At 25.8% G+C, this 13562-nt stretch overlaps 1 protein-coding gene across 2 annotated transcripts in view; it reads left to right on the top strand.

The window, feature by feature from the left end:
* Nucleotides 1–13087, top strand: part of LOC136988270 (tRNA (cytosine(72)-C(5))-methyltransferase NSUN6) — a 32602-nt gene extending 19515 nt beyond the window's left edge. The window contains exons 6-10 of one of the 2 annotated variants that reach the window (XM_067286130.1): nucleotides 189–229; nucleotides 5051–5213; nucleotides 6117–6274; nucleotides 6368–6493; nucleotides 12811–13087. In XM_067286130.1, the coding sequence (XP_067142231.1) occupies nucleotides 189–229; nucleotides 5051–5213; nucleotides 6117–6274; nucleotides 6368–6493; nucleotides 12811–12975 (653 nt within the window). In that variant the 3' untranslated portion in view covers nucleotides 12976–13087. Of the gene's footprint in view, nucleotides 1–188; nucleotides 230–5050; nucleotides 5214–6116; nucleotides 6275–6367; nucleotides 6494–7280; nucleotides 7328–12810 lie in introns of those variants that run through there. The other variant, XM_067286131.1, reaches the window with a different exon arrangement.
* The last annotated feature ends 475 nt before the right edge of the window (nucleotides 13088–13562 follow it).

The following is a 13562-nucleotide window of genomic DNA, read 5'->3' on the forward strand; positions in this document are numbered from 1 at the left end:
ATTTATAATCATTATTAATAAATAAAGAACCAAACTTGTCTTGAATTTGATGATAATATATTTGCCTAATAACAAATGGGATATTATAACCCTAGTACTATATAATTATTAGCAATTAAAAATTAAATTTTAAGTTGTTAGCTTTTAATTTATTTCACTTCACTTACAGTATAAATTCAATCTTAAAGGTGGAAAAACTACTCATATTGGAATTTTAATGAAGAATAAGGTAATTAATAAAATTTTACTTTTCTATAAAATAAATAGTCATTGAATATTTAGAATAGATTGCATGAGACATGTTTTAAAAATAAGGTTTGCTAGACAGAAACTTTTTCATATTTACAGAAGTTACTTCATGTGGGAATACAGATGTAATGACATATTATTAACTGATCTAGTTATACTTTTATTTTAAGTAAGATAGTTTTTAAAATTATGACAGCAAGTAGAAATCCATGATGATAATTTTAATTTTTATGAGCAAAGAAGTCGCTTTTTTGATGAAAGTTGTAATTAGTTGATAGACAATTGCATTGATGCTCTTTTCTAACTGCACTTCATAATAAACAACTAAACCTCGAAAAAAACCTTTAAAATTCAGCTGTTTTATTATCTTTTCAAATGTTTTCAGTCATTTTCAACGACCTTCATCAAGAACAACAAAAATCGAATGATTCTGATTTTTTATACAACAAACTATGCTTCAGAACATTTTTAAATTTGAATTTTCTAGTGTGCAATCTCATAGATATAACAATTCAATATATATGTGATAATAACATGTAAAAACATACAAATAAAATAGATACAAATGAATAAATAAAATATGTAAAGGAAGGCATTGAAAATAATTGAAAACATTTGAAAAGATAATAAAACAGCTGCATTTTAAAGGATTTTTTTGAGGTTTAGTTGTTTATTGCATTGATGATCATGTAATGTGAAATATATTCATACATTGTAATGAAATGAAAAATTACATATGCAACAACCTAAATTTTATTAAGAAAGTTTTTTTAATTTAATAGGAAAAGATATAGATTGTATTACACTTCATTACGATATTTATTATAAACATAATACTTTAGTTTATGAAACATGAATACAGTCAACTCACATTAATACAAATCACTAGGGGAACAGTACTTTATTGAAAATTCGTATTGACAATTTTCAGGGTCAAGGTCAAACAAGGTTGTATAATTTAGGGAGTTAACTCTTAATAGGCAGTCAAAATCTCTAAATTATATTCTGTATTAATTTACTAAATAAAGTTAAATAAAATTTATTTACAATAACAAATTAATGTTCTAAATCAGGGATGGCATACCTTTTTGAGTCCGCGTGCCATATTGTAAGCATACTTAGCTTTAAAGATGTTAATGCGTGCCAAAGTCTTAGACTTCAAATAATGATATTTAAAGAAATTAAACGAATACGCTTTAATTCGAATAAATGTAAAAAATCTGATTGAAAAAAGGATGATCAGGTGATAAACAGAAAGGATAATTGAAAAGGACAGAAATCATATGATGCATTATGTGCCAGATGATTTCTCTTACATGCCACTTTGGGCACGCATGTCATAGGTTCGCCACCCCTGTTCTAAATGATTTACAAATCAAACAAAATCAAACTTTGCTATTTAAGTGTGGAGTAGTGTATCAGAGTGGTTAAACAAAACAAAGCTGAAAGAAATCAGTGATTTTTTTTTTCTGTTGAAAATTGTTTGAAAACATAGAAAGTATTAATTGGTGCCAAAAGAGTAAAAAAAAAGGAGCCAAATTTGGCACAAAGTAGCCAAACCTATCATCAATATATGCACTTCCTGATCTGCAAACTAGCACATTTGCATGGGCTGCATCTATTTAAAGGGATGGCATCTATAAATTTTCACCCATAATTTTTGAGTACAATAGAATGATCTGCTAAAACCAGTTGTTTGAATTGTTCTACATTTGGAGGTTGAACCCATCTTTGCTTACTAGGAAAAGAAAATCTATTCTACTCAAAATGGAACATTTATTTTACAATACAACTTTTTATTGTTTATGTTGAAAAGTGTAAAAAGCAATCATTATTGGAAATAGGGTTGTTTCTGGGGGTTGTAAAGGTAATTTACAATTTGTTATAATGAATTCTGGTAAAATTTTTGTTAGCTTTATTGCATGAAAATTAACATTGTGAGAATGGTGTTTTGCCATGGCAATGGCAAAATTTGCTTTATCAGTATTCATTTTAAGGTGAGTTGATGGTATTTATTTATTTCTTGTGCTAGTAATAGAGTTTATGATTCCCATAAAAATATATTTTTTAATAAAGAGAAAAAAGAATAAGTAGTTTAAAAAAAGATAAAAAAATAAAATAATATACAAAGCAAAATCATCTTATGTATTTTAGTATCCTGATATATTTAGAATATATTATATCTGTATATATTTTAGAATAGGGAACCTTAATTTTCTGAACACATTAAGTATATTTAAACACTTCTTTCATTGTTGACTTAATTCAAAAGTAATATGTGTAATTATAAACTTATTACTTTTGAATTAAAGCATGAAATTATATAATTTATTTCATAATTGCAATTTTCAATTTTTTAATGTTCTAATTAATTTGATAACATAAATAATTATTAATTTATCGGATGTATAAATAATTATTAGTTTGATAAAATAGTAAAATTCTTATGGAAGAAGTTGTGTTATATATGCAATCTTACATTATAGATGAGGCTGACTTGATAGCTAGGAAAGGTTAAGAAATGAAAACAATTTATAGAAAATTTATAATTTATGGCTTCATGTTAAAACAAATTGCAAAAATGCTGGAGAAAAATGTTTATGATTTTATTCTTATCTTCAGTTCTTACACAAACAAGTAACAAATTTGAAAAGTGTTTGTAATTCTAGGACAAACAAACACTTTTCAAAATTTAGAACTTTCTTCCACATGTCCTGAGAATAAAATTTAATCAAGTATTAAAACTAACAAGGGGAGGGCACGACCTGGGAAATTCACTTTGGGATGAGACTTGGTATATAGGTAGTACTCCTTTAGGATGTTCAATCCTCAAAACAAGAAAGTGCAATGGCCAGCCAATTTTAAGAAAAAGGCCTTTAAAAATTCGAGCTCAGCTTATGTACTAATAAGTTTCGCTAGGTCAGCAGCTACCGAGCAGCTCAGTTGACATCGTTCTTGGTACCGCCAAGTTGTTCAGGGTTCAAATCTCGGTCTCAATTAGTATTTTTTTTTTCTTTCTAAAAATTTTTAAAAATAAGTATTTTGAATATATATAAATATTAAAATTTTATTTAAAAAAATGTTTAACACATATTACATGTCATTTTAATTATAATAATACAAAATAATTAATAATAATAGTTATAAATAATTAGTTATGGAACAACAGTTTTCATTTATTATTCTATTGTATCAAATTTTTCGAAGGTTACTACTCTTATTAATTCTCACCGCTTAAAAATAAAAAGTATAAAACATTTCTTTTATATTCATCCTTTACTTCCATTTTAACAAAAATAAACAACTAAAATGTTTCCAATTCCAACAGTATTATATAAATGAGATCCAATTTAACACTTCAGTGTGAAAAGTATCACATTAGACTGACATTTTCAACAGCAAAACAGGATTTTTCTCAAGGTCATAAAAATAGGCATGGACTTATGGACTGACCTGATATTTGGAATGTCAGTTTACTTTTGGATTTCGAAGAGATCATAGTGTTCTGTAATATATCACACCATATTGAAACTATTTGTATTATTTTACAGTAAAGTGTCTGTGAATGAAGATACTATCAGTTTACCAACAGTTAATGATGATTATTAATATACTTATTAATTATTTTGTATTATTATAATTAAAATGACATGTAATATGTGTTAAACATTTTTTAAAATAAAATTTTAATATTTATATATATTCAAAATACTTATTTTTAAAAATTTTTAGAAAGAAAAAAAAAATACTAATTGAGACCGAGATTTGAACCCTGAACAACTTGGCGGTACCAAGAACGATGTCAACTGAGCTGCTCGGTAGCTGCTGACCTAGCGAAACTTATTAGTACATAAGCTGAGCTCTAATTTTTAAAGGCCTTTTTCTTAAAATTGGCCAGCCATTGCGCTTTCTTGTTTTGAGGATTGAACATCCTAAAGGAGTACTACCTATATACCAAGTCTCATCCCAAAGTGAATTTCCCAGGTCGTGCCCTCCCCTTGTAAGATAATTGATATAAAATCAATTATTAATGCTATTAAGACTGAAATACATTCACCAATGTGATTTGGATTCCATATTTGCAAAGAATCATATCCATAGTTCAAGAACTAGTGATTTTTTTATTTTATTGGCACCTTTTAGATCATATTTAAAATTCGTAAGATGTCCAGATCATATCATTTCAACAGAAAATTTATGGGTAACAAGTAATGCCAGATGTTTTCTAAAGCCTACTCTATGAAACCAAATCACATCTCATACTTTAGAAATGCTTATATTCTTCTGTATTTTTTTTCCAGATCTGTCTGTCTTAAATCAGAAATTAGTCCTTAAAATTTCAGTAAGGACTGCTTTGTACTTATAAAATTTGAATTTTTTAGTGAGAAATCTTTTGACTGTATTTGTAAAACATTCAGGAAAATCTAGTTTTAATACTTAATTAAATTTTATTAATTCTGTAATATTTTAAATTTTCATGTAAAGTCTTGTGTAGAATTCTCTGAAGTTTTGTGATCTTAAATACTTACTATGTTATCATTTCATAATGAAATTAATGAATAAATAATTTCACATATTAATTATCAAATTAATTTTCACAGATTAGAATTTAGGCAATATAAAATACAAATTAATATTTAATATGTAACATTTTAATAAAACTGTTAAATTTCTATATCTAACTAATAATTAGAATAAAAATTATCAATATAATTAATGAATAAATTATTATATATTAAATTATAAATATAAAAATAGTATTTTGTTTGAAAATAAATTATTTTTTCTATTACTAATTCAGGGCCATGTTATTGCACTCGATAAATCTTCATCAAAAATACAAAAAGTAATTAAAAATGTGAACCTTTGTAAGCTTTCTTGTGTGACAGGATTTGTTTTTGATTCAACTAAAGCTGTTGATAATACTAAGACTGCTGAAGATGGTGAAAATATCAGAAAATCAGGTAAGTTGTTAAATTAATGAAATCATGATGACAGAAAAGTGCAATTTATTATTATTTAATAATTCAGTTATTATCCTTATTTTTTAACTCTGTTATGTATATTATTGACTAGCTTGTTACATCTGGCTTTGCCTAGGTTTATAAAGTACCCATCAAAGTAATTGTTACACCAAGTGTTATTAATAGTAAATTTTAAAAATGTATATAGTAAAAACCCATTTTAAGAATATTATTAGAATACCTACAAACTATGCAAAGTATCTCCTTATAAATAGTGAGTTTATAGAAAAATTATTCAAATTAGTTTGGTTTATTTGGTTACAGCAACATTAGCAATTCCAATTTTAAATAATGCATTTAGTTTTGTGTATAAGAATTTACAGAACTAATGATGATATATTGTTTAGACAAACTAGTGTGTTTCTAATTTCAATTCAAAATTGTCAGTAAATATGAAAAGTAAAGTAGTTTTTAACTTGGGATTAGAAGCTTAAAATCTTAATTATACGAGGCTTGATTTGGAAAGCTGTTGGAGAATACATCATTAGAATTATTTTGTAAATGTTTTATTATTATTACAATAATAATAAAATGAGTTTTATTCTTGTTATGATAATGTCCAAAAACAATATCTAAATAATAAATATTATTTAAATAATTTAAAGTTTAAAGCTTTGAAATAATATTTTATTTAGATGTATTATTATTAAAATAATTAAATGCAAATAAAGTAAATGTTGTTATAAAAATATATATGATATTTATTGACCAAAATAATTTTAAATTTATTTTTCACAAATAAATTTTCTCATTTTAGAAATAATAAATTTAAGTGATTAATTTTGAAACAATATTTTTAATAAATATGAAAATAAATTATTGTTATTAAATATATTTGTTTAGAAAGTATATCACCACCACCTTTTCCAATTGAATTGTTTGATTGTATTCTGCTTGATGCACCATGCAGTGCTTTGGGTCAGCGGCCTCAGTTATCTAACCTGATGACACCAAAAGAATTGAATTCATATCCTCCTTTACAGAAAAAGCTTTTTAATGTTGTAAGAAAATATTCATTTTTTCTTATCCAAAATTTTTAAACTTAATAACAATTATTGTAGCTTTTTTTAATATGAAATAATACAAACTTTCAGGGAGAAAAATTATTAAGAAAAGGTGGTGTGCTTGTTTATAGTACATGTACTTTAACAGTTTCTGAAAATGAATCAATTGTGCAATGGGCTTTGGATTCCTTCTCAAATTTATCTCTGGTTTCTCAGGTAATTAACATAGAAATTAGAATATATATGTAAAAGAAAATATAATAGAAAATTTTTTAAAGTACTTGAAAAAAAATTTTAAATATATATAATTTCATACTTGCCAATTTTGATTTATAAATGAGGCTGACTTGATAGATAGGAATGGCTGCTTTTGGAATACAAGGTTTATTACTATAATATAAGTTTAAGAAAAATCCAATTGTGTTAGAAGTTGTACAACTAAAAAACATCTACAAAAAATACAGGTACTACTAAGGAGATAAGAACTGATGAAGGGTATGACACCTGAAATGCATTTTCTTGTAACTGATATCAATAAAGTCTAAATGTCTGATATCAAATTCATTCCTGTAGTCACCAACATTTCCTGTATGATAAGTCTGTAAAAAGTGATACTATAAGCTTTGAACTTTTTTTTAACTAAAATTAAAATGGAACAAGAAGCTAGAATACATCAGAAATTTAAAGCTTCCATTGATAGTTTCAGATGCTCACGAGAATTATCATGTTTGCCAATATCAAACTCAAAAAAAATGTTAATGTTGAGTCATGTTCAATAACTCAGTTGGCTAAAAGATTCTATCAGTACGTCATTAGATTTATCTTTTTTCTCTTATCAGCAACTGGCTAAATTAGAACACATTTTTGATTGAAGACTAACTCCTCCCACCCATCAGCAGCTAACAAAATTATTCAGATATATTTTACTTGTCTAACTTACATCTTGCCTGATCTGCCAACTTTTAGTTCAGACAATGTTAAAAATGCATTTTCTGTTTCTCAGCTAGATACCTAACTCCGCCTATTCTATAACATCATAAGTCCATTCAGCTGGCTGAGTTACTGAACATGGCTTTGGTGAGTGGACAATTTCTAAAAACAGTCATGCAAGTAAACTTTAGATTTTTAGTACTGGTTGTAAATCTATGTGAAGAAAATGCAATAAAGATGATGTGTTATCTCAGAATGCAGAGAATTCCTAGTTCAGGCTGACAGACTGACAACTGCTTCTAAAGGTAAGATCTCGGTCCAAAGACAGAGGGTTAGCTATGTAATTTATAACTGTCCGATTGTTTTATTATATTATAAATAATATATTTAAATTGTTTCTTACAGAATATTAGAAAAGTCTTACTATAATATTGCTATCTATTGATGAATTAGGTTCTACAATCTCAATATTTAAATTATTTGATCAACATAACTTAAACATTGAGATAAGCATAACTTCACTGTATATACAATAGTAGCAATTAGTCATTGCAATAATACAAAACAATTATTGATGAATTATTAGTATTTTTTACATTTTTTGAGTTACGTTAATGAAAAATGAACAAATTATCCAATTGAATAATTTTTGAAAATGGCCATAACTATTTAGAAGTTGTATGATTAAAAATTTTAGGAGATTTTCTAATACTAATGTTTTGTGTCATAATACTATTTATAATTTAGTAAATAAATTCTAAAAAACTGATTTATTAGCAAGACATAGTAATTACAAATTTTTAAGCTATTCCTTTGTAGTATCAAAATATATTAAACTTTTTAATTTTAACAGTTATTCTTTAATCATAATTTTTTCAAAGCTCTATTAATATGAAAGTAAGTTAATAATGTCATTTTATTAATTACTAATGTGAAAAATTTATGTTAAAATTACATACAACCAAGTCAATGACACATTACATATGATGTTATATCTGTTATATATTGCAGTTTAATATTTATTTTCTTGTTTAAATATTTTCTAGAATGAGATGTTATGACATAGAATGACATCATGTTTCATTATGTGCCAGGCTTTATTATATAACTAATTAATAGTCAATAGCATATGTTATATTGTTTGATGTAGCTAATTATGTAATTAGCATTTTATTACAATAAACTGGAAAGTAACACATTTTAAAGTTGTTTATACAGAAATTCCTTGTTAATTTGTAATTGCGCTTTTGTCCTCCTGGCCAGGGATATAGAGACAGGTGTTAAGGAATTCTGTTAGTTCAATACAGCTACTTCAAAATTTGAAGTGAAAATTCTGTCCGAACTGTGATATGCATATATTAATTCATTTGTTTAGATCAAAGTGCCTCCATACTGTAAGAGAACAATAGACCAAGAACAACTCTAATCTCATCAGCATGGCTTTTCTTTCACAGTAACACATTTTTGGGTGTCACCTTACCCTCGGACTTCCCTTTTTTCTCTTATCTCATAAAGAAAAATATGGCTGGATTTTGGGATTGCAAGATTGGGCTACAAGTAACAGATTGAGATATTTGTAGGGCTCTAGACTACTGCATTTGAGCAACTTACTGGGCATATTCAAAATCTCAGCATAAATCCAGTGAGATGCTTCCAAAACTGATGCAACCACTGGCATTTTCAAGTGAACACAAATGCTGACTGTTGGGAATATCAGGAAATAAAAACAAGAAAAATGGCAAATGATATGGAATTTATTTTTGAACTTATTTAACAAGAACAGCTTAATGAAAAGTGAATATTTTGAAAAGAAAAGAAAGATAACGATTTTTTTAATTTCTGCAGGAGTTATAAATAACTAAATTAATCCTAAGATTAGTCTTTAATAACTAAAACAAATTATGTGATGTCTTACATAAACATAGTATATTAAAACATTCTATTAACGTACTAACCGAATCTTAATTTATTCAGAATATATTCATCAACAAATAAATTAAATTCAAAATTGTCAATGCAAACTATAGCTCTTATGAGTTTCGTGGTGCTGGCATATTGAGCACTGAAAAAGAAGCTTGTAGTTTGCAACATGCTGACAGCAACTGGAAGTTGCTGGAGATTTTGAATACACCTATTACTTTTTGAGCCTCTTTAAAAATAATTTGGGCAACATTTTGAGAAATTCTGCTTTAGTTTTTATAAAATCTATCTGACAACTTGTGAGGTTCTCACTTGGCACATGCTGTTTACCTGCAGTTTATTTACATTATTATTATTATTAATTATTAATTAATGAAAATAGTATTCTGTATATGTAGTTATGTTCCATTTGCTTAATAAATTACATCAGTTACATGGCAGTTTGGCTTATTGTTCAGAAATATGTAAATCTCGGATAATTTGAAGTTGTAATTATTTTGTCTCTTGAGTTTCAAATTAACAAGGATTTCCTGTAATTATATTTTTTCATGCAAATTTATTAAAACTACAAAATTTAGTGTAATCTAATATACCATGTGAGATTTTCAGAGTATATCATTAAATGCGTCATGCAAAATATATTTACCATATTTTTATGTGGATAATAGCAGATTATATGTGTTTTAAAGATAATTTAAAAGGAGGTATAGGTTATGTGCCATTTTTAAATTCTGGTCATGAGTTAAAACAAAAGAAAATTAATGTTTAAACAAATACTAAAATCATTAACTCATAATAAAATTCTAAAAATAAAAAAATTGCTCATTTGCCAAATCACTTAACTCCACAAAACAAAAAGTGGAGAAATTGATAAAATAAAATACCGAATAAAAGGATAAAAAATTCGCCCAGTGTTTTTTAATTCACGTCACTACATTGTGTCTACAAAAGAAAGAAAGAAAATAAAATACATTTTTTTTAAAATTCCTTTTAAAATTTAAATAAACATTGTAGAATGTATTATTACAGGTATAGCTTTTATCTATCAACATATAAAATAACAACAATTATTCCAAGGATATGCTATTTTTATGATTTTTTGCTTACTAAGGGATTAATCAATTACGGCTGTTACAGGTTAATCAATTATGCCTGTGATTGAGTCAATTGATGATGCATTACAAAATTAAAATACTGAAACAAGTGAAACTCACAAGGAAATCCTGTTTAAAAGTTAAATTTTGAACAAAATTAAACACAAAAATAACTTTAATATCAATAATAAAATTATTTTTTGTTTAATTTTTTTGGAGTTTATTTTATTATTATTACTGGACAAAGGAAATTAGTCATAAAAACAATAAATCGTATTTATTTATTTTTACATTTAATTTGCATAATTGGGTAAGTTCATAAAACACTTGCAATCAAATTACAGGTGTGCCAATGAGTATAGGAGTAAACAGATTTCTACATACCTGCTTTATTTTTAAACTCTAATATACTAGGGAAATGATGTGAAGTGAATAAAGGAGAATTGCACTTTGAAATATGGTCAACATTGATGGAATTAATTTTAAATGATGCCATAATAAGCAAACTTGCCACTATAATGACCATATACATAAAATATATCAATAAATATACAAAAAGTAAATAGAATGATGATGAGACTATTGAAAAAGAAAAATTAGGTAAAAAAACTGGTGATGAAAAGATAAAAATTGCAGCAATATTAACTAATGGAAACCAGAACTGTTTGTCAACTGTGTTGCAATGCTTTAATATTATAAAGGACTTCCATTCTTATTCCATTTAAAATGTTCATTATATTTTCACTGAATAGCTTCTGAAAAAATTGAAGAAGAAAAAAAATACTTGGAAAATACTTCTAGTCAAGTTTTTTTTTTTTTTTTTTTTTTTGCAAGTTTGATTCCTTAATGATCATAACAACATGTATTATGTTTGCACTGTAAAAAGTAGCTGTCACTAATTGCATTTCTGTTACATTTAAAATGTATTTTTTATTTATTTATTCTTTAGCCCTTGGCACTTTGGTTTTTATTGAAATTTTAAAAAATTGGCTCCTGTAAACAAAAAAGCTTGTTGATTCTGAACTAGTTTATTGATCCATCCTGAATTGAAACTCAAAACATACTTATACATGCAAATACTTAATCTTGGGAATTTTTTGAAAAATTTTCATGTAAAACAGTGCAATCTTATATCTCACTATGAAGTAAAATTGAAAACAAAGCTATTTTATATTATATGTTTTTTAAAAGTATTTTTAGGAACTAAATACAGTAGCCCATTGTTATATCTCTCTTGTTGGGAGACAGAAAAAGGTGATATAACGGAGTACTAAAAATTTTGGGCTTTTACTAAACAGGTGATACATGCTATGGAATCTCTATCCTCTGTTCTTTCATCAACAAGTGTTTCTGATATATAATAACCTTAGTTTTGCAATACTGAACTTTGTGGTAATATCATATTAAATGACATTTACATAAACATTGATACCATTAATGCTCATTTAGCATTATTGTTTCTTTAATAATGACATTTAAAGACAAATATTGTGATATATAAACAAAATTTCAAGAAAAACATACCTTTAAAAATCCAGCAAAGAAATTTACTAATAAAAACGTTTTTGATTAGTTTGACCAATCTTCCTCAGTTACAATGAAATAGAATGTGAAAATAGAACATAAATTTAAAAACAAACGATAACCAGAATTCTAAAATAAATACATAAATAAATAACTAAAATGGTAGTTGCAAATAATAAATAAATAACTACAGAAATAAAATAAATGATCAAAGATGTTTTTATTAGTAAATTTCTTTGCTGGATTTTTAAAGGTGTGTTTTTTTGTTGTCTAATTATCCAGTTGATAGAAAATATAACAAAATATCAGTTGTGATTTTATTATACAATACTATATTTCATAATAAATTGCTTATTAAAAATTTGGGATAATTGAAAATTTAAAAAAATAAATATTGAACATATAATAGAACATCAAAACATAAAATTACAGAGTAAAAATTTTCTAAAATGCAAAATAAAGTTACTACTGTATAAAAATTTTAGAACTTTGTTCAGAAATAAAAAAGTCTTCTCTTTACACGTTTTGCAGTGAATTTGAAATTTCACATAAACTTGTAAATGAGGAACCAGTACTTAAAACCAATAAATAAACAACTTTTAATTTCAAAATGAAACATGATGATTGATCTGTCCATCTGTTTTGCTTATTAAGATCTTGATGAGTTTATTGTTTCACCTGCAATGGTAGTTTCAAAGACAATGGTAAGAATAAAATACCGTAGTTGGTTGCAAAAGGAAATTCAATGGCAATTGATGTATTAAAATTTATTGACTCCAGTGCTTTTAAAATTTGGGGACAAAAAAAAGCACAATATATCCAAATCTGCAATATAACGAGGGGCTACTGAACATTAAATAAAATTTATTTGTATTGCATTTTGTGTTTATTCTAATTTAATTTTATATCAATAAAATTGATTTTTATAAAATTATACTAGAAGAAAAACAAAATACAATCTAATGTAATTTTATAAAAATCAATTTTATTGATATAAAATTAAATTATATATATTGACTGTGAAATAATTTTAATTGTATTGATTTTCTTGTTTTTATTTCATAGATTCCCCATATAGGTGGAACAGGAATATCAGTAGTAGGTCTTAATACAGATCAATTAAAAAAATTACAAAGATTTCCAGCTACATCTAGCATCAATAGTGAAAAATCAGATGTTAATACAGATACAATAGGATTTTTTATTGCAAAATTTCAAAAAAATTGTTAATCATTGTTTACAAGATAAATTTTTTTTATGTATTACAAGCAAAATTGTTTCTAAGTTGTTGGGAAAAATTTGTATTTTGTTTTATAACAAAGTCATTAAAAAATATTTATTCAAAAGATTTAATAATAGTAAATAAATTTTCATATTATATTTTTACAAAAGCAAATTTGAAATATCTGTAATTTTATATTTCAAAGTCAAGACTAGATCGGTGATGAACAGGATGATGCATCCTCTTTTGGATGCAGGCTGCAAGTGAAGTTCTGACAGGCCACAAGCATTTTTTTCATGGAGTTGCAGACTAAGCCTGCTCAGTATCAATATACTCCATAACTACAGTATGCTAGGTACTAAAAAATATTATATGCTAATATGCAAACTAATGATATAGTTTATTCCAATCTTTTCACTGGTTAAGTTTAGTTTGAATGTTGTTCATCACAAATATCAGCTTTAATTAGGTTGCATAATGACTCTAGGAAAATAACATAATGCAGAAAACAGGAAAATAAAATAACACTGCCAAAGCCTGAGGGACTGCATAATAGTGAATGCAATAATATGCATTACTTGTTAGTGTAAACTGC

Source organism: Centruroides vittatus, unplaced genomic scaffold (genome assembly GCF_030686945.1).
Source record: "Centruroides vittatus isolate TY-2023 unplaced genomic scaffold, ASM3068694v2 scaffold_324, whole genome shotgun sequence".
Lineage (NCBI taxonomy): Eukaryota > Metazoa > Arthropoda > Arachnida > Scorpiones > Buthidae > Centruroides > Centruroides vittatus.